Source organism: Pseudorca crassidens, chromosome 15 (genome assembly GCF_039906515.1).
Source record: "Pseudorca crassidens isolate mPseCra1 chromosome 15, mPseCra1.hap1, whole genome shotgun sequence".
NCBI lineage: Eukaryota > Metazoa > Chordata > Mammalia > Artiodactyla > Delphinidae > Pseudorca > Pseudorca crassidens.
In genome coordinates, this window is record NC_090310.1 from 88162277 (window position 1) to 88181728 (window position 19452).

The 19452-nt window shown below is 55.7% G+C and overlaps 1 protein-coding gene across 3 annotated transcripts in view; it reads right to left on the minus strand.

The window, feature by feature from the left end:
• Positions 1–258: 258 nt before the first annotated feature.
• Positions 259–19452, minus strand: part of DIDO1 (death inducer-obliterator 1) — a 51794-nt gene continuing 32600 nt past the window's right edge. For all 3 annotated transcript variants that reach the window (XM_067708682.1, XM_067708684.1, XM_067708683.1), the window contains exons 8-17: positions 17003–17480; positions 16596–16755; positions 15699–15815; positions 15439–15543; positions 15040–15175; positions 14288–14816; positions 13703–13856; positions 12893–12982; positions 11892–12087; positions 259–4785 (exon numbers count right to left, since the gene is read on the minus strand). In XM_067708682.1, the coding sequence (XP_067564783.1) occupies positions 1739–4785; positions 11892–12087; positions 12893–12982; positions 13703–13856; positions 14288–14816; positions 15040–15175; positions 15439–15543; positions 15699–15815; positions 16596–16755; positions 17003–17480 (5012 nt within the window). In that variant the 3' untranslated portion in view covers positions 259–1738. The remainder of the gene's footprint in view (positions 4786–11891; positions 12088–12892; positions 12983–13702; positions 13857–14287; positions 14817–15039; positions 15176–15438; positions 15544–15698; positions 15816–16595; positions 16756–17002; positions 17481–19452) is intronic.

The following is a 19452-nucleotide window of genomic DNA, read 5'->3' on the forward strand; positions in this document are numbered from 1 at the left end:
GCCGACCCTGCCGGTACCGCCTGCCCCACGTCTCTGTCATCCCGACCGTGCGCTTCTCTGTCCTTCCCTTGGTGGCCTCGGGCTTCCTGCTCGACATGGGGTCCTGTGCTGGAACCATCCCGGGAACGGGGTGCATCCGGCAGGGGTCTTCAGGCCAAAGGGCACCGCTGCCCACACCACGCCGACTGCCAAGAAGCGGGAGCTGAGGCATCCCTCTGCAGACCCGACTTTCCAACGCGATGCCACACGAGACAGAAAACCTTCTGTAGATGTTTATTCTACTTCAAGTAACAAAGCTATGAAGTTCCATGTTTTAATGTACAGTGATATAATACTTTGCAATATAAAATACAATTTACAGAAATTTCTATCAAGTAAACCTAAAGAAACACACTTGATTTTTTACATTTGTTGTATTTAAATTAGAAAAATTTTTTTGTTTTACACGTAAAAAAACCTTCACTTCTCGTTAGATGTTGGAACTCGTTGCCACTTTAACGTAACCTACTGACAGGGTCTCTAACACCAATCACTCCAAATTGCTAAGTTCTCGGTGTTCTCATAACTTAAACGTTTGTGCTAGAAAGTGAAAAATCTGTAGTGATGTACAATGGAACAGACTCCAAAGAACAAATGAAATTCTCTAATTTTATATTTGCAAAAGTAAGTTTATGAAAATATAAAAAAATTATCAAAGTTTATTTGTACAGTCAAATAAATTAGCAAGTTTTTTCTCTTTCGCACTTCAGAAGTACTTGGAAAATACATGACAAGAAGCAGTATACTGTGTCTCACAGTGAAAAGCTTTCTAGTTTGTAGTTCTTAAGCTAATATCACTATTTTCATCTCAGGCTTTACACAAATATTGTTCCATTTCAATGACAAACGTTGAGATTTTGTCACAAGTATGTATCACAGTGCGGAGCTAGTGCACTTTTCCCGGGACAGAGAACCGCTCAGATGGTAAAGTTCAACAAACAAAACGTTCCTGATTATTCAAATCAAAGAAACCTATTCCCTCCACCCGCCCCGCCTTTTAAAGTACACTTAATTGCTTTACTTTCTCACATTCTATAGGCTGGTAAAATTTAAACATTTTAAAATAAATTGTTATTTAAAATTCCACAATTTCTACTCAGATGTTGCTTTTAATCATGTTTGGGGGTGGGGGGAACAGGTAAGGGGATACCTAAACACTGAGCAAAACAAAGAAATGTGTTTTTGTTTCCTAGTTGGAATTTGTAATTCAAATTTCTTCATGACAAGAGAAAGATGCACCTGTAGTTAAGTCTGGTGTTTCTCAACATTCCAGAGACAGCTGACACAGCCATGCACAGAAACACGTGGCCGCCTGCCCCGAACCCTGTGAAGTCAGCTTCTGGAAACAGGTATCACAGATGAGATGTCAGGAAAGGTATGGCTCTGAGGTCCACTAAACTCCCTTAAAATTTACAATAGTCAAGTTATTAGAAAAGATAACTTTATAATCTGAAAAAGCAATATGCTTTTGTAGGTACTTTCCCATTTCAGTACATTTAAATGGAAATGTTAAAGAGTTCTTAGTTTTTTGTTTATATTTAAAAAGCATCAGAATTGTAAAGGTGTGAAATTTTGTAAGAAACCATCATACACAAAATTACAGTAATTTCTCAAGTCCAGAAGGTTCTGTCCTGTGCATGAGCACCCAGCTCTTTCCAAGACCACCTGCTTAGCACGTGAGCGCGGCTTCACGGCGGCCCTAGGTCTGGGCGGTGGGGGCGGCGGCCCGCGGGGCCTCGGCCTTGGGGTCCCGGGGTCGCTCCGGGCTCCGACTACGGTCCCTGCGGCGCTCCCGCTCGCGGGCCTTGTCGCGGTCACGGTCCCGGCTGCGGGACCTCTCCCGGTCACGTCTACGGTCGCGGTCGCGGTCGCGGTTGCGGCTCCGCTCTCGGGCCCGGTCCCACTCGCGCCCCTTGTCCCTGCCCGCGTTGCGCTCGCGGCCCCGGTCCCACTCGCGGCCAGTGTCCTTGTCGCGGTGTCGGTCCCACTCGCGGCCTCGGTCCCAGTCCCGCTCGCGACTCCAGGTCCGGCCGCGTTCCCGCTCCCAGGGCTTCCCACGCTCTCGCTCGCGCCGACGGTCCTCAAGGGCCCGGCCCGGGCGGCTGTCGGGCGGCGGGGCCTCGGGCTCCTCCGGGGCCTTGTCCCGGGGCCGCCCCTCGAAGCCTGGGCCTCTGTACTCGTGGCCCCTGCCCTCGCGGAATTCGGCCTCGGGGCCTGGGGCCGGCGCGGCGGGTGGCGCAGGCGGGTGGCTGGGCAGCTCCAGCAGTGGCCGGGGCGCCGGCTTGGGTCCGGGGGCGGCCGGGCCCTGGAAGTGGAAGCGTGGAGGCGCCGACTCGCTCTTCTCGGGGAAGGGAGCGGCGCCCCGGGGCCCCCCAAAGGGCAAGGGCGCCGGTGCCCTCTGGCCGGTGAACCTGGGCGGTGAGTGGACCCTCTGCTCTTCGAACTGCTGAGGCTGCATCCCCCTGGGTCCCGGCACGAATCCAGGAGCTTGGCCTCTGGGGCCTTCAAACTGCCCAGGGTGCGGCCCCCTCGGGCCCACAAAGTGGCCGGCAGGGGGGCCTCTCTGACCTCCGAACTGAGAAGGAGGAGGGCCACCTCGGGGTCCTTTAAACTGCGACAGCAGAGGCCTCCTCTGGCCCCCGAACTGGAAAGGCGTGGCGCCCCTGTTTCCCAGGAACGGGGCCTGCTCGGGCCCCTCGCACTGGCCAGGGGGGCCCGAGGCCTCACCGTACGGGGCCTCCGGGAACTCCCTCTTCTCCCCGTGGGGGTCCTTCCGGTCTTCAAACGGAGGCGGCCCTGCTCCCCTGGGCCCGCCCAGGTGGGAAGGGGATGGGCCCCTCCCGTCCCCATAGGGAGGTGGCCCGTGTGGCCCTGAGAACAAGGAAGGGATGGGCCCCTTTTGGGGCCCGAATCTGGCTGGTGGAGGCCCCCCTCTGGGCCCGTCGTTATTAGAATTCTCTTCCGAGAACGGAGGGACTGGCCCCCGTGGGCCTGTGTAATTGGGGCCGTGAAGGCCCGACATCCCGAAAGCACGCGGTGCAGGCTCCCGCTGGCCTTGGAACTGGGGTGGAGGCCCCCCTTTCTGTGCTGCGGCAGGGAACGTGCCGGCCCCCTCACCTGGCCTGGGCTGTGGCTCTCTGTCTCCTTCGGTTTCAGCTGCCAGGGAGTCACTTTTTTCGGGAAACTGAGCATTTCTCTGATCGTCGTACTGGCAAGAGCCCAGAGGTTTTTCCTGAGAGTACCCTGGACCCGAGAAAGGATCCCTTCCTCCGGGAGGGTGGAAGGTCTGGCCCTCGTGCTGCGAAGGGAAGAGGGGCTGGAAGGAGGCACCCGGCGGCGTGGGCAGCAGCACCTTCCGGGCAGGCCTGGCCGCGCCGTCCCCGCCGGTCGCGCCCTCAGGCCCCGGGCTTTCCATGGGCTCCCGCAGAGGGCCGTCCTGCTTGGCCGGCAGTGGGGCCTCTTCGCCCGGAGCCCACGGTGGAGGGGCTGACTCTGGCTCCTCCTGGGCTGGGAGTGGCCCCGGGCCGGCAGCGGCCCCTCCGGGCGCTTCTCTGGCCAGCGGGGGCCTCGGGGCGGCCTCGCTCTCGTTGCTCTCCGCGGCCAACCGCCGGGCCTGCCGGGGGTCCCGGCTCAGCCGCGCCTCGGCGCTCGGGCCCGGAGCCTGGCTGCCAGCGGGGGGCGCGGCCGGCTTGGCCGCAGCCTGTGGCTCTGGCGGCAGGAGCGCAGCCTTGGGCGGTGGCGACATGAGCGCGTCCGACACGGAGAAGTGGGCCATGGAGGCCCCGACGGCCGCCCTCTGCTGCCTGAGCGCCTCCTCCTGCTCCTCCACCTGCCTCTGCTGCTCCTCGATCTGCTTGGTGAGCTCCTCTATCATCTGCTGCTGTTCGGCCAAGGAGGGCGCCGGCAGGCCCGGCCCGCCGTGCGCGTCCGCACACATTCTGGTGGGCAGGTCGTCGACGGTCACTTTGGCTTCTTCGAGGATCGTCTCGTCCTCCGGGTCATAGGCCACCTCCTCCCGCTCAGCTGCCTCCGCAGCCTTCTCCGCGTCCTGGCGTCGCCCGCGGTCTCCAAGCTGAGTGTCGAAGGCTCTCTCAGGCCCGTACTCTTCCTCGGGGTCATACGGCCTGTCGTCTTCCTCCTCCTCCAGACCTCTGTCTTTTGAGAACTGACCAAACTGCTGGACAATTGGGTCCAGCAGAGGTGCTGCCGGCAGCCCGCCGCCGGCTTTGGCTCTCGAGTCCTGGTGGGGGGCTGGGGCCGACTCGGCAGGCTCTTTGGTGGGGGGGTCAAACGCCTTCTTCTTCCCAAAGAGAGTCTGCAGGATATGTTCTAGGGGCGAAGCTGTTTTTGAAGAAGAGGAAGTGACAGAGGAAGCGGCCACCGTCACTGATGCGGGTGATGCTGTGACAGTGTTCGTGGCTCCTGGTTTGAGCGACGACAGTATCTGTAACATGGAAGACGAGGCCGGCGCGCCTGGTGCTTCTGGAGGAGGGGGTGGGGGTGGGGGAGACCCCGGGGGTGTGGTGCTGACAGCCGCGTCCCCTGGGCACAGCGGGTACTTGGGCGGCTTCTTCTCAGGGAGCAGGGCTGCTGGCACTCTGGGGTGGACGGGATCCACTTCTTCTTGTGTCTGAGTACGGGGCCGCTTCTCCTCTGTCTTGTCTAATTCGCCGGCATTTGAAGGACGCTTTATTTTTTGACAGATTACTAACCCCAGGATTATGTTTGGACGCGGTGACTCAAGACCTAGAAAACAAAACAGTTGTGCAAATTTTAGAATCGAATTGTAGCTTTTGTCCTTCAGGGGTAAACTCTAGGTGTGAAGGGCAGTGGGGGGATGGTTTCCAGAGGGAGGAGGAGGAAATTCTGTGGCAAAACACAACCAAGTGTTTGAAGACCAGCTGCAAAAGATGCAAACTGCACCGCGCACCTGCCCGGCCTGACGGGCCCACAAACCACAAAACCAAGGGCCCAATGCACACGCTCATTTGCCCAGTGCTAAAATTATTACAGATTTTCAATTATACGCAACGCTAGGGTAGAGGTGTGCTGGGGGAGGTGGGGAAGGCCAGCACGCACACACTCCAGGACGTTCACCTACTGGGAATGAAGCCTGTATGTACCAGGATGTTTTCTAAACGAACTCTTAGCTGTGTTCCTTTATTTGACTCTTGCTACAAATCAGGAAGGCAGCACCCCCTTTCGACTTTAACTTATGAGCTGCAATATGTAAATTAAGCTATTCATACTAAAATTAAAGGTTCAATTAAGGACCAATTCTACAACTCAATTATAATGATCAACAAAATTATACTGATCGATATAGCACACACCACTCGATAAGTTCATCGGTCACTGGTGTCAAAATTACAACTGACGGGAAAAGTGACGCTGACCAAAATGCCTAAAACAAATGTTCTTGCAGGTTTAGAAAGACGTTCAACGACCAGTAGCTTATCAAAAGCTACCGAACGCTCAGGTCTCTGTCAACACAAGACGTGCGGCTTAAAGCCCAACGGTGTTCGGACAGGGGCAACAAAGGACAGACCACGTGGAGAACACGCTGGGAATTTCAGAACATTGCACAGTTCTTAAAAAATAATTATGTCTTTAAAAAGTCTTCATCCAAACATTGTGGATCGTGGTGCACTGTCCCAGGGATGCTACTGTCTCTGTACGGCTCCTCTACCCTCACACTAATAACAAACCCGGAACACCAACAGGGGAACAGAAAAGCCCGAGTCACAGATCGGTAAGTTAGGGAGAAATGATAAACATGGGACCAAAATTTTGTTTCAACAGCGTATTTAAAATTAATCAAATTGTATAAACTCAATTTACACATAAATCACTATTGTGTAAAAGATATTCATGCTATATATTTTTTGTTTAATCACTAAAAAAGAAAATCAGCACTGTTTTTCCTATTCTTTCTGTGATTTTAAGTTGATCACAGATCAAATAGTTGTCTCTGGACACCCACTGTGTAGTTCTGAGCGCCTGTCACCCTTCCTAAATTCCAACAGAGGTGGGTTGACATGCCGAGCACGAGGGTGGCGGATGTCCCACCCCGCCCCCGAGGAGGAAGACCCGGCATGCCAGAGTGAGCTGGGCTGGCCCAGCATCCACATGGATCGGCGAGGTACCGCCGGCCCCCCTCCCCACTGTGCTCAGCGCCTCGTTTCACAGGCTGACATTCAAGGGCTGAGGTGCCCATGAAGACACCCACTCATGATAAGAGGAACGGCTTCTTCCAGAATGTCCTCTGCCTGCCCTTCTGATGACACTGGTGACTCAGGGGAAGGAGGAGCTGGGCAAAGGAGGGCGTGGAGACAGGAAGGCCAGGCCCACTGCACTGAGCATGGCATCCAGATGGTTCTGCTCAGATGTGAAAGATACTCTATCAAGTTTGCTTTCTAATCAAAATGAATTATTTTAACTTAAAATAGTAAATCTCTCACTCACTATAACAGCCACTTACTGAATAATTTACAGCTCACTAATATCCAGTTTGGGGCACAGTCAATAGCTCAACTGGTTCTCGTGGCCCTTTCTGGACCGACTGTCACTGACACGGCCCCAGAGCTGGCAGAGCAGGTCCCCAGCCGAGCCACAAGCTGGAGCCTTGGCCAGCTCTGTGAGCAGCAGCAGAGGAGGAATGTGCTCGGCCATGCGGGCGGGGGTGGGGAGGGCTGGGGAGCCCCGGCCAGGGGCGTCCTCTCAGCAGCCCAGGGCCCACGACTGTCCTCTGTCCTCAGTGCGGATGGGCTATGCTACCTCTGAAGAGCTAAACTTCTAAGGTGCCAACACCAGGGCCTGCGGCATGAATCGCGTTTCAGGTCAAAGACGCTGTGTGTGGAGGCTAAGTCACTGCGTTAAATCCAGGGAGGTGGGGTCCTGTCCTCGGGAGGTGCGCCAGCCCTACAACTTGCAGCAGCTTTATATGCTTCCTAACAAAACTGATATATCCCAGACGTGGCAAAATTCTCTAGACTCTACCCTTTGTGGTCACAGGCATCACAGGTGAGGTTATAATTAAATTACTTAACATTTACATTTGTTTCGAAAACAGTTAACTCCCTGGAGACCAGCACCTAACTAAGCAGCTAGTATTGTTAAATGCTTTCAGCTCAACTGCTTCGTCTACACACACCCGTAAGCGATCTAACAAAGCTCGAGCTGGAGGAGTGTTAGTTTTGAATTTCCCCACTGATCTTCCCCAGGACTTTACTCTTAAATTGGGCTGTTTCTGAAGCAGTCAAATCTCACCTGCTTCACCTGTGCACGTTATGGCTGCATGAGACTTGAAATGTAACCAGCACCGTGGAGATGACTTACTCGTGGAAGAATATGATTCACTGTGCTACCGGGGCCTCGGCAGTGACCGTCAGGGAGGTGAGGGCACGTCTGGCTCCACCCCGCTCCGCACCCTCACAACAGGCGCCTGGCAAGGGCACGCTGGACACAAAGGGCTACTACCACTGGGGCGGGGCAGGGGCAGCCTTCGCCTGAAGGCCCCATTTTCTGCCTGGGGCCCCTGTGGGCGCGCCCACTGTTGAGTGTGAGCCCTGGAGAGGAGAGGGCGCCCCGCTGGCTGCGTGCAGAGACAGGGCTCCCGCTGGGGCCCGGGGCGCCTCCCCGGCTCCGCACAGGGCCTCTGTCCCATGGTCACAAGAGGGGCGCTTACTTACCGACCTCCCTTTGAGGGTAGTGGTGAGGCTTATGACTCATCAAGTAGATGAGAACTAGGTGGGAGGCCACTGAACTATCATTTCCAGACACGGGGTACTGATCAGACTGAGCACCGGGGTGTCGGCACCCCTGCCCGACCCCCTCCAAATTGCGGGAGAAACGTGTCCACAATGTCCGGTGTGGATGAAACAAGCCTTCTTAGCTGCATGTAGGTCCCCGAGTCTTCACGGTGAAAGGGTCAGCCCCAGACCACCCGTACAGGGAAAGAAGTGGACAAACCCAGGGACGAGGGACAGCTGAAAAGGTGTGTGTGGATTTCCTGAGCCAAGACCCAAACCAGGATCTGTGTCCAGGTGTGTCAGCAACAGGGCCGCGGGGGAAGCAGCCCCCATGCACCTTGGATGTGGCACAGCGGGGGGACAAGGTTTAGTTTTAATAAACCAGATGAAAGCTGTCCAACTATCAAATGAGGCGTTTACCCCTAAATCTACCTGGAATGCTCCACTATTCAGTATTTAAAGTGAACACCTTCTTGTGGTCTGAGTCCGACAAGACAAAACGTCCACACCTGCGGGAACAGAAACTGTGCTGGAGTTAGCCGCAACCGTCCTCGAAGAGGACTTGGGCAGAGACGCAGCAAATACGGGGAGAAGCAGCTGCCCGCCCGCCACACTCGGCTCCCATGCAGACTTCGCCCGCTCCCACTCTTGGGTCCCTAAGACCTGTGCAAAGCCAGGGCTCCGCGTCCCAGTGAGGAGAGCGTCGTCCATCCGTCCGCCCGCCCGTGTCCAGGCGCCCCCAGCACAGCACCGCCACCTGCACAGCCAGAAGCACACTGGCGTCGGCTGAGGCAAAGCAAGGTGGAGACAGTCCTCCGTCACAGTGCACCTGGATGGGCACCAAGAGCTACCAAATGGTTCAAATTCAGACAAACAATGACCAGTTTCCATGAAATATTTTTATTGATTTCAAAGGAGAGAAAAGCACTTTCCATTCAGCACGATTTTGCCTTTGATTACAGCATCTGTACACAGCTATGCATGCAGAAACTGAAGACGTGCTTACCTGACAATATTGCAAGTCACGGAAACGGTCTGCTAATTTAGGAAGCAGTTAAGCGTGAGGACAGAAGGCAGACACCACGGATGGAGCCAGCCTGCTAAGAGAATGGCCCTCGCCCTGCAATGCCTCAGAAGGCAGGTCCCTGTCCTCTGCTCAGGGTGGTCCACACCTTAGATGCCTGAGGGCCCTCGACAGGCGCCCCCCACCCCCTCGGGAGGGCCGGGCGCCCTGGCCTAGGCCCAGCATCCCATCTGACTGGTCTTCCTTCTGTGAATAAAGCCCCTAGATGCGCGGACCAGCTGAGACCCGAGTCCCCAGGGGTGGAGCCCCGTCAGTGTGTGTGGGACTGAGCTGAGCCGTGTCCACAGTGGAAGGACTGTCCGCTGGCTCAGAGGGACGCGGGCCTCCCAGCCGTCCTCCAGGCTGTGTGACGTGGCGACGGCCTGGCGCCTCTGGGACAAGTCGAGGGAGCCCGGGAGGACAAAAGGCCCTGGAGGCAGACTGGGCTCGGATGGGCTCTGTTGCCGTGCAGGGACTGGGCTGTGGGTTCTGCGTGGAGACCACCCCGTGTCCACCATCCAAGCGTGGGGCAGAGAGGACGCTGACCACAAGCAGGCCGCGCAGGCCTCCCCGGCACCGCACATGGATTCAACACCTCGTGTCCTCGCCTGCTTCTCCAGTGAGCCATACTGTCAAAACCTACGGGGCTCCCAAGTCCAGAGACGGACGTGCCGAGTCGGCACTCTCCACCCCCACAGACCTGCCCTCCTCCTCCCAGAGGCCCGCCCGCTGGCGGGCTGCCTGAAGTGGGAGGCCTGTGCCCCACCGAGGCCTTGGGATGGAGATGCGGCCGGGTCGGACCCTGACTCCACGCTTACTGGCCCTGCGAGCTCAGGCAGCAACAACCCTGGGCAGTGCGGGCGCTCCCTGCTGAGGGGCTGACATGGGGGGTCAAGGGTGCTCCCCTCAGGGTGCGGGGCCAGCGCTGCCAGGCAGCATGTGCTCAAGCCCACTGGCTGCTCCATCGACGGACACGGCAGCCCCTCAGACTGGACCTGTGCCGTCAAAGGATGCTGTGCAGAGACGGGAGGAACACCCCCGGCCCACCTTCCAAACACTCATGCACACACACAACACGCACATGACGCACACACCACTGTACCCAGGGAGCGCCAAGTCACGCTACAAACGTGCGAAGCAGCTCAGGCAGGTAACGTGGCCTCTGGGGCCAAGGGAGTCTGGCTGATGTGCAGGTGTACAGAACACACACGGATGTTAACGTCAAACAAAGGTAGCAGGAGAATTAAAAATATATATACTAAATTGAGCGAGCTGAGATTTAGAAGCTCTTCGATTAAAAGTCTTTAAAAGTTTATGGTAAAATTTCCCATACAATCACATTTCAAAAGCCCCTCTTCCTACTTGATTTTAATGAAACCTTCGTTCTCTATTGTGGATGAAAACCCACAGGCCTTTGAGCATCCCCTTCAGGAAGTGACAGCCTTGGGAATGCAGGTGGAGGAGTGATGTCCACTCCGCTGGTCATCAAGTGTGGTCACTTAGCAGATGAGGTGAGCGCCCTGCCCAGCCTTCCTTGTCCCCGTGTCACCCTGGAACACCCAGCGCGGCCCCCTCCCTCTGCCAGCCAGGCCCCAACCCAGCACTGCACCAGCTCCCACCGCGGCTCCAACTAGGGGTCCCCTCGGTGGCCCCTGCGCCCCTGCCTCCTCACCACGCCTGACCTCAACCACCTCTGCCCCACTCAGGGTCCGTCTGTGGCCCCGAACCTGGCAGCCCCCTGCTCGTGTGACAAGGTGCACCGGGACGGAGTCAGGCAAGACCCCACCGCAGGCTCTGCAGGTGGAGCCGTGAGGGGGGCTCCAACGCGGGTGAAACAGGGCTTTGTCACCTCCCAGGTCCCGCTGCTACAGACGCGCAGAGTGTGCATGTCACAGGATCTACGCTCACACTAGGCCCCGCTTAGGCTTCCACCCTTGTGACTGACCGGAGGCTCCTCATGGTATCGGGAAGTCGGCTTCACCACCGTCACCGCTGTGTCAGGAACACGGCGTCCAGGGAGCCGGCCAGCGCCCCAGGAGCTGCCCGCCAAGAACCTCGGCCACGGCCCTCCCTGCTGCCCATCAGGCAGCACCGCTTTAGCACGAGGAGTGGGACAGCCCCCCGGAGAGCTTGGCTTCTAACGTGTTTGGCACTGAGACAGTTCCGTGTGTTATGTCAGGGAACACGAGCCCTGCGGTCACGGGGACCGACCAGGAAGCTGGGCCCAGCCGCAGAGCCGCCGGGGCGCTGGCCATGGACACGGAGGCACCGGGCGCGGGCGTGGCCACCGCCTGTAGAAGCAAGTGCTTCAAGAGCGCTGACCGCGGGTTACGCTCAGCATCTTCTAGGCTTAGCCGTTTTGGGGGGCGCCACGGCCAAGGAGACACTCCCATTTAGGCACCTTTCTGCGAGACTTAAGTCCCGTCAACTTCTCAGGGTTAAGAGGAGTTGGGTCCCCAGAGACCACGTCCCCCCTGGAATCACCCTTAGCTCCCTTGACAAGCCTGAACTTTCTTTCTGGTCAGCCTGTAAGTAATTCTTTAGAAGCAGCACTTTCTAAGGAATGAGTGAACAGAAAGTGGTCTGCCAAAGATAAGAATTCGAGCAGCAGATTTCAAAGTGACTATTTCTAGAACTAGTTCCTGTCTCAACGCTATTTCTCGTTTCTCCTCAAAACGAATGCCTGTAGCGAAGAGGCTTGGCCTGACGCCTGCAAGGAGGCAAGCCCGCAGGCCAGGCCCAGGCCCCGCCCTCCCGGCACTGCCCAGCTCCTGCCGCCAACACCCTGCTCACACGAGGCGGGCGGGCTCCGGACAGGTTTGTCCCTCTTCACAGGACTTTTCTAAGACAATTCACACCTTCCTCAGGGGACCTCCGGTGCCACCCTCCACTACCCAGGAAGTGCCATAGCTCGACGCTACTTCACCCCTGCTCCCAAGTTCCGCTGCCAAAGGCCGGGTCTGGGTGAGGCACGCAGCTCGCTGGGACTGACTCCGCAGGGCGTGGGGGGGACGTGTGGGCAGAAGGCTGGGGCCTACCTGGTCCCTCAAAGGGCAGGAGTTTGGAGGGCACAGGGTCCGCGGCGCTCAGCGGGATCAGGTAGAGGTCCTTGACGTGCCTACTGTTGTTTGCCACGACGCCGAAGCGGCCGCGGCTGCTGAAATAGGAGTACAGAGAGATGTAGGCCACCTCCTCCTCCTCCGTCGCGGGGTGGAAGCGGATCAGACACAGCTCCTGCAACAAACAGAGGGCGGGGAGCATTGACCTGCGGCCTCTCGGAAAGGCAGCCGCTTCACCTTGCACCTAAGCCCCAAAAGCAGGAGGGAAGCGAGGACAGGAGCAACCAGCTCTGATTCTGACCGTCACAGCCCTGCTGCCCAACACATCCGAACAACGAGCTAGTGAAGAGGACACAGGCCCGAGTCTCAAGACTGCTGGGTTTGGTCTTGGTTTCGGAGGGACCGCTTTAAAACTACTCAGCCCCACTGTCCTCAACACAGAGCCCACCTCCTGGGGCGCTCGTACTGATGGGGTACTCTGTGTGCAGGGCCAGCCTGGGGCAGTGTCTGACACAGAGCTAAGTGACCACTAAGCGTGTGATGAGCTGCCCGCAGCTCCGAAACGGGAGGGCTGAACTAGACCAGGGTTGTAACCCTTCTGTGACCCCAGTGAAAACAAGAGCGCCTCCCCCAAAGAGCACTGCACACGCAGACACACAGCTGCGTCCGCGTTTCAGGGGTTCAGACTCCAGCCCAGCCGCCTCCCCCCACCTCTACTCCATCAGCTCAGACAAGAAGGGACAGAGCATCTGTATTCCTAGCTCTGAACTGCACATGCGCTTTCACAAAGCTTCCACCGTCATGCTACTCAGACACGCCTTCACAGGTTAGCCAGCTACCAACTTAAACGTTCACCTGCAAGCATCTGACGAACTAGAGACATTTCAGGTATTAACGCGCAAGACGAGAGTCAAAGGAAGAGCCGTGTGTAAACAAACCCCTTCCTCCTCGGGTGCAGAGGTCAGACTGTGGGCAGGTACCTTAGACACTGAAGATCGGAGCTTGCCGACGTAATCCCAGACTGTCTTTGGGGCAATCCTTCCGCCGATGTGAATTGTGTCGGGCAGGTCCTAAGTGAAATGAACTCTGATTAAATGGCCGGTGGAACCGTGGCGGTCACAGAGAGACCCCAACGACCCGAGATTCACAACTAAGAAAACTGCAACTATCCCAAACAAAGCGGCAATAACGGTGTCAAATGTTGCTTAGCTGACTAACATCCGGGATTATGAGTGACCACACCCAAGGGTGGCAGGAGGAGAAGCTTCTGCTCAATAGGGTGACAGTCAGCAATATGTTTTACTGTTGTCTTTTAGGAACATACGCATAAAGATCCAGGTATGTCTCAGAAGTGACTGAGCACTCTTTGTTAAGTCTGAAATGCTAGTGCTGTTTTGCTAACTTTGAAAAATGAAAGACCTGTCACGTGTGCCCCTCCACACCAAGGCAGGTCATGCGTGTCTGGCCACACCTGCAGTGGGCACATGCACACCCAGGTTGGTTTTGCACAAGCTCTAGTGAACAGAGGGAGAAGGAAGACAAGCTTCAGCTTCTTCAGAAAAGATGGAGGGTCTGATTTCTCATTTGAATTTTCGCCACTGTGCAAACCACGTAACCTGCTGACTCGGCCCGGCAACCCCTATTCTGCCTTCAGAGGTGCTCGCGTGTCCAGACACTCAGCAGGAAGGTGGCCACACGCCTGACTCCAGCGCGGGACCAGAGTGCCCGTGGAAAACGCGTGCACGCACACACACACGCACACACACACTTCTCTCCCTCCTGGCTCTAACCTCACTGAGATAATCAAAACATCCAGAGACAGGATACGCCTTAGTGACAAACTTCGCTACACTCTGCATGTTAATAAATCCTTTCCAAATGGTGCCGAGTCGAGACAAAAAGAGGGTGGTATCGCCTTCCGGAGGGGAGCGGGACTCTGAGATGCTGCAAAACAAAACCACAGAAGATACGTGAATCTTTCTCTCTGCCCAAAGAATCCCCAGTATTTATTTATTTATTTAACGTGTTTACAAAAGCAAAGTGAATTCTTGCAAGTTTTGATAGCTTTTTCAAATTAATTACTTTAATCATAATGATATAAACACATTCTGGTCAAAGAAATATAAACTATATAGGCAATAAACTGGATGGCTGTAAATTTAAATTCCAGTTTTCAAGAACTATATTTCTAAGGTGATAATTAGTCATCCTAAAACTGAAGCCTTAAAAAAACGCCTTTTTAAAATAGAAAATTGAGGAGAGTTGTATTTCTGGGTGGATTTCAGAGCCGAAAGACTGAATCACTCATTACTGCTCCTGTTCATCTGAAAGAAAGGCCACAGCTCAGCTGCTCAGACCACACACGGGGGCCGCACCTGATGCTTGGCGACGGTGGGACCGACAGGAGGTATCTGGGCTCGGGCGACGCGGACGGCTTGGCCAGGATGGACTTGGGCACCGTCACGGAGGTCGGCACAGGCTTCGGGACGTCCTGTCGGGGCTCCGCTGGGTGGGCGCTGTCTGGGCGGGCTGCCGAGGGAGCCGTGCCCATGCTCGGCCCGCCTGGTGCAGTCCTGGGGTCTCGGCCAGACACCGTGACTGTGGTGAGCACTCCGCCGCCCCCAGGGGCCGGGCAGGGGGCGCCTTCCAGGGCGGAGGGCTCGGGGTGGCCGTCCTCTGGAGGCACCGGGAGGGACCTTCCCTCCAAATGGGCGCGCGCAGCGCTTTCCAGGTCTGGCTCCGAGGCGTTTTCAGGCAGAGTTTCTGGTGCCGCATGATCGGCTGAGCTGAGAGCGGGCTCAGAGGCAGAGCTGTCATGCTTGGACTTTGAGTCCTCCTTCTTGGCAGAAGTTGACCACTTTTGCTTTTGCGGAGCTGGCTCATCTTCCGACGATGGAACCTGACCTGGAGAACAGAAGGAAGGCCTTCGTGAGAAATCCCACACGTTCGAGAGCAAAGCCTGCCCGTGGGTAGACAGACGATCACTGCTTTAAAACAACACCACTATAAAGGCAGGGGCTCACTTCCTAAGCTTGAAGAAATGATTCTACCCTTTCCACTGTGTAACCTGGTTTGAATGCAGCTGTCCCGAGAAGGGTCTCCACAGTCTCCCCCAAGATCTGCTCACCTGTGCAGATCTTACAATTCAGGTCAAAGAGGTGCGCCCGGTGCTGCCCGGTCGTGTCCTGCAGCATGCTGCCGACAAGGTCCAGCAGCGGGGCTGCGCTCCTCTCGGGGGCCGCCCGCACCGACTCTTGCTGTTCCTAAAGCACAAGAAGCAGAGGAGGTCATTTCTCTGCCACCCCCTCTCCACATCAGCAGCACCCACGGAAGAAACATCTCACGTGATTAAGAACCACTGAAAAAAGAGCAAAAGGACTACTGAGTACAAGTACTTGAGAAGCAACACAACTACACACACTTGTGTCAGCTCAGTGTCTTGCCCAGTAATTCAGGCACCTAACAACGTCTGGAACGGGATCATCTTAGTCAATTCTCGTGAGCACTGGAAATCCTAAACGCTTACATCAGAATCTGATACTGGCGGAGAATCTTCCATATCGGGAATAGTTTCCTGTTTAACAGTTGGCTTCTTAGTCTCATTATGCAATTTAGTTCTGGACTCCATCACCTAAGATGAAAAAGACAGACAAACGTGAAAACTTAGCCCTTCTTTCCCAAAGGGACTCTCTCATGCCAACGGGCTATTAATTCACTCTGGGGTGGGGGGGGGGCGCTGGTGTCAGGCTTCTGGCACCCGCAGCCTCCTCTCCCGTCGGCACTCACAGGCTTTGACGATCTCTCTTTCCACATGGAAAGCTCTTTGGAGACAAGTTCTTCTGGCTTCATTCTCACAAGTTTTGCCAAAGAGATTTCTTCACGCAGAACACGATGGAAGAGCCCCTGTAAACAAACATCTCTTGTTCACTCGTTCCCTCTAAGAGGGCTTCCCTCTAAGAGGGCTTCCCTGGTGGCGCAGTGGTTGAGAGTCCGCCTGCCGATGCAGGGGACACGGGTTCGTGCCCCGGTCTGGGAAGATCCCACAGGCTGCGGAGCGGCTGGGCCCGTGAGCCATGGCTGCTGAGCCTGCACGTCCGGAGCCTGTGCTCCACAACGGGAGAGGCCACAACAGTGAGAGGCCCGCGTACCGCAAAAACAAAAAAACAACAAAAAACAAAAAAACCCCTCTAAGATACTAGAGAGGATGTGGAGATGGGCAGCAAGGCAAGCCCCTGCCCCGCAGCAGGACGAGGGCCCGGAGCATCCCATCGATGCTCGGAGAACAAGGGCCCTGAGGTCAGGCAGCTGATCTCGAGTATCCCGCCGCACTGACCCTGCTGCAAAGACCACTTCACAGAAAACACAATCGACTGAAGAAGGTACAGTGTCAGGGACAAAGGTAGAAGAAATCCCTTCTGCCAGGGGCTTAACAAGGCGAAATGGAAAGTCAGAGTATGTGCCCTGCTTCTAAACACAGGTAAGAGGTCAAGAGGCCGATCCAGACAGCGTGGGCCCCGGCAGGCACACAGGCGTGCGGGTGGCAAGAACCTCAGCGGGCGAGCGCCTGGCCCCACGGGAACAGCATGCCACTCACTCACAGCTGCAGGGGGACCCACTGCCCTAACCCAGGCCTGGGCAGCGCCTGGCCAGGACTGCCCCCTCTCCTGACGGTCGGACACGCACCTGGTTTTTGGGGTCCTTGAGGTTGAACATGAGGCTGCGGTACTTGCTCTTGTACCGATTGTCTGTGACTCGGAACAAGTTAAACATCTCCTTCTCGATGTGCAGTGCAATTTTTCCTACTTCATTTTCTGTCATGATTAAGTCATCGCTGTCAGTGACTCTAGATGGAATGAAAAAAACCCCACGGTAACTGCTGCATTTACATGCCATGTGGGATCTCAGCTCCCCAACCAGGGATGGAACCCCAGTGCCCCCTGCAGTGGAAGCGCGGAGTCTTAACCACCGGACCACCAGGGAAGTCCCACATGTGACACTTTTCTTAAACAGCGGAGCCATCGCGAAACGACCACCCTTTACGTGGAAAACTTTCCACTTTAACATTTAAGAAACAAAGTGGAACAGCCCACCTTTTCCACAAGATCTCCTTCAAGGAGCGTCTTATGTTTTGCCGAATTTGAGAATTTGGCTGTGACGAGGCGGGGCTCGCGGGGCCCAGGCGTCCCGGGGCTGGAGAGGCCAGGGGAACCGAGGCGGTCCCAGGCTTCCTGATGGCGCCCACCGAAGCAGCAGAGCTGGGAAACTTTCTGGAAGCAGACGTGGCAGCAACAGGTGCCAGCCCTGCCTGCTTGGCCGAGGGAGCGCTGCCCGAGGGGGAGGGGGCAGCCGAGAGCCACGGCCTCTTGGGGATGGTGCCCTTGAAACCCGGTGGCGTCTTTTTGATGGCCGGTTTGGCTGCTGCCGCGTTTGCAAAAGGAGGGGACTTCTTTGGAAGGAGATTTCTGGGCGAGGGTTGCTTGCTGCCTCCCGAGGAGCCTGGAGGAGCCGCCTTCTTCGGCACCGCCGCCACCGCCACCTTTGCCTCTGCGCGTCTGTCCTCCTTCACAGCTGCAAAGGAGAGGGGCCCGCTTAGTGAGGTAGGGGTGCAGGGGACCCCACACAGCACGTGCACCCGAAACCAGCAAAGCTAATAACCCGGCATCACTGAGACAGATTTAAAGTAACTGTTAAATTCAGAAAAGGAGTGTAAAAAGGGCTACCAGCAACATTTATGATAGCGAGTATACTTTGTTTCAGAGATAAATGCTTTATTATTAAAACTTTGACTTCAACCGATAAACCAGTAAGCTATCAAAGGCTTGATTTAAACCGTTAGCTTAGCTTGGAACTCGAAGGGCAAATTTTGCTGTATCAAGAGAAGGTATAGGTTTCAAAGACCACTCTCATGGAGAGTCCCAGTGCAGTTTTTGGTGAACAGGAGCTTAGAAAATCTTTCCAGGGTGGATCAGACACATTCTCTTCGAATGCATATCCAAGCCCCACCTCGGGGGCCCATGGGGCACTGGAAGGACTAGTGAGAGTCCACCCTGGGGTTAGCGGCTCACAGGTGTTCACCGTCCTCTTGGACAAAAGTCAACTGGACGTGGTGATGTTAATAAAATATAGAATGTTGGCAGAAAACTGCAACATGGGGGGAGACCAGTTATTTTTACACTAGGAGCTGGGTGGCAGGAACGCCACCTGCTGTCATTCACACCCGTCTAGCTGCAGCTCGCTATTGGGTAAGACAGTAGGTTAGCACTTTCAATGCAAACAAGGATTACAGCCAAAAGCTAAAATGAGAATCTTTATGCCAGTACTTCGCATGGACTGATTACACTTAATCCCGTATCAGACCATCAGAATTACAGTCAGAGGCAAGCAAGGAGATTCATCCTAAGACCAGTTCCTCAGTCTTAGGGGCATGCGGCCCAGCAGAGGTACGTGGGGAGCCGTGACTGAGAGCAGGGGCCCCGCTCAGGCCCACCGCCCAGAACGTCTGGGACCCAGGGCAGAATGGGGTGGGGGTGGGGGCAGGCAGGTCCAGGGAGCAAGCCAGGAGAGCACAGGGACACCACCTAGGGCCACGTCACACAGGACCGACGGAGAAGCCGCCTCCCCAGGCGCAGGCTTTTCTCAACTACCCACAGCGCAGTGAGCCCCTAGATTCTAAACGGGAGACTTCGACATGCGCTAGCAGCCTTCCAATTTTACGCAGGGGTTGAAGACCCACCAATTCCAGTCAGCTGCCGGGGCTTCCTGCAACTGTCCTAGTGAAGCAGGGAGAAATCTGAAGTCTGGGGAGAGAGGCGAGAGCCTGTCTACAAGTAAGGCCTGAGCCCACGAGAGCCCCCACGGCGTTCACAGCCTACATCCTGCGTGGCCATCCTGGCAAAGGGCCGGAGTGCTGCCCTCAGGACTGCCTTCCTCCAGCACTGCTCAGGCCAGTTCAGCCACAGGTGTTAAAAGCCCAGGGACCGCAAGATTTTTCCATTTCATAGTACAGGCGAAATTACCTAATTTTACAGTTTGCAACAGCGCTACACACATCCAAAACTTAGAACCGTGTTAGAAGTACCTCATTGTCATCAAGCAACAACCCTGACTGCAAATCTATTTTCATCTTACAGAGCACCCCCCGACCTCATGTCCCCTTGTCCACGGTGTCCCAATCACTGGCCCCACATGTGCCGGCACCCCCGGGCTATGCTGTCCAGGCTTTCCCAAGACCACCCACTCCCTGCTGAGCAGCCCTTTCCCAAGACCACCCTGCTGGCTGTCACCCATGTCCCGTCAGCAAGTCACAGCTAACAAAGTAGGAACTGGGGACGTCATAGGAACTAAGACTAAGTCCTATGATTCTACGTATATTATTTCATCAGCTCAAATCCATATTCCTAAGGCGCTACCATACCTCAGTACATGGAAACTTATCTTTACCAGCTCAGCCTTGGCTAACAGGGTCCACAGCACCTAATCTGGGCGGGGGGGGGGGGGGGGGGGCGGGGACACGACTGCTAGAGCTTAGGTTAAATGAAAT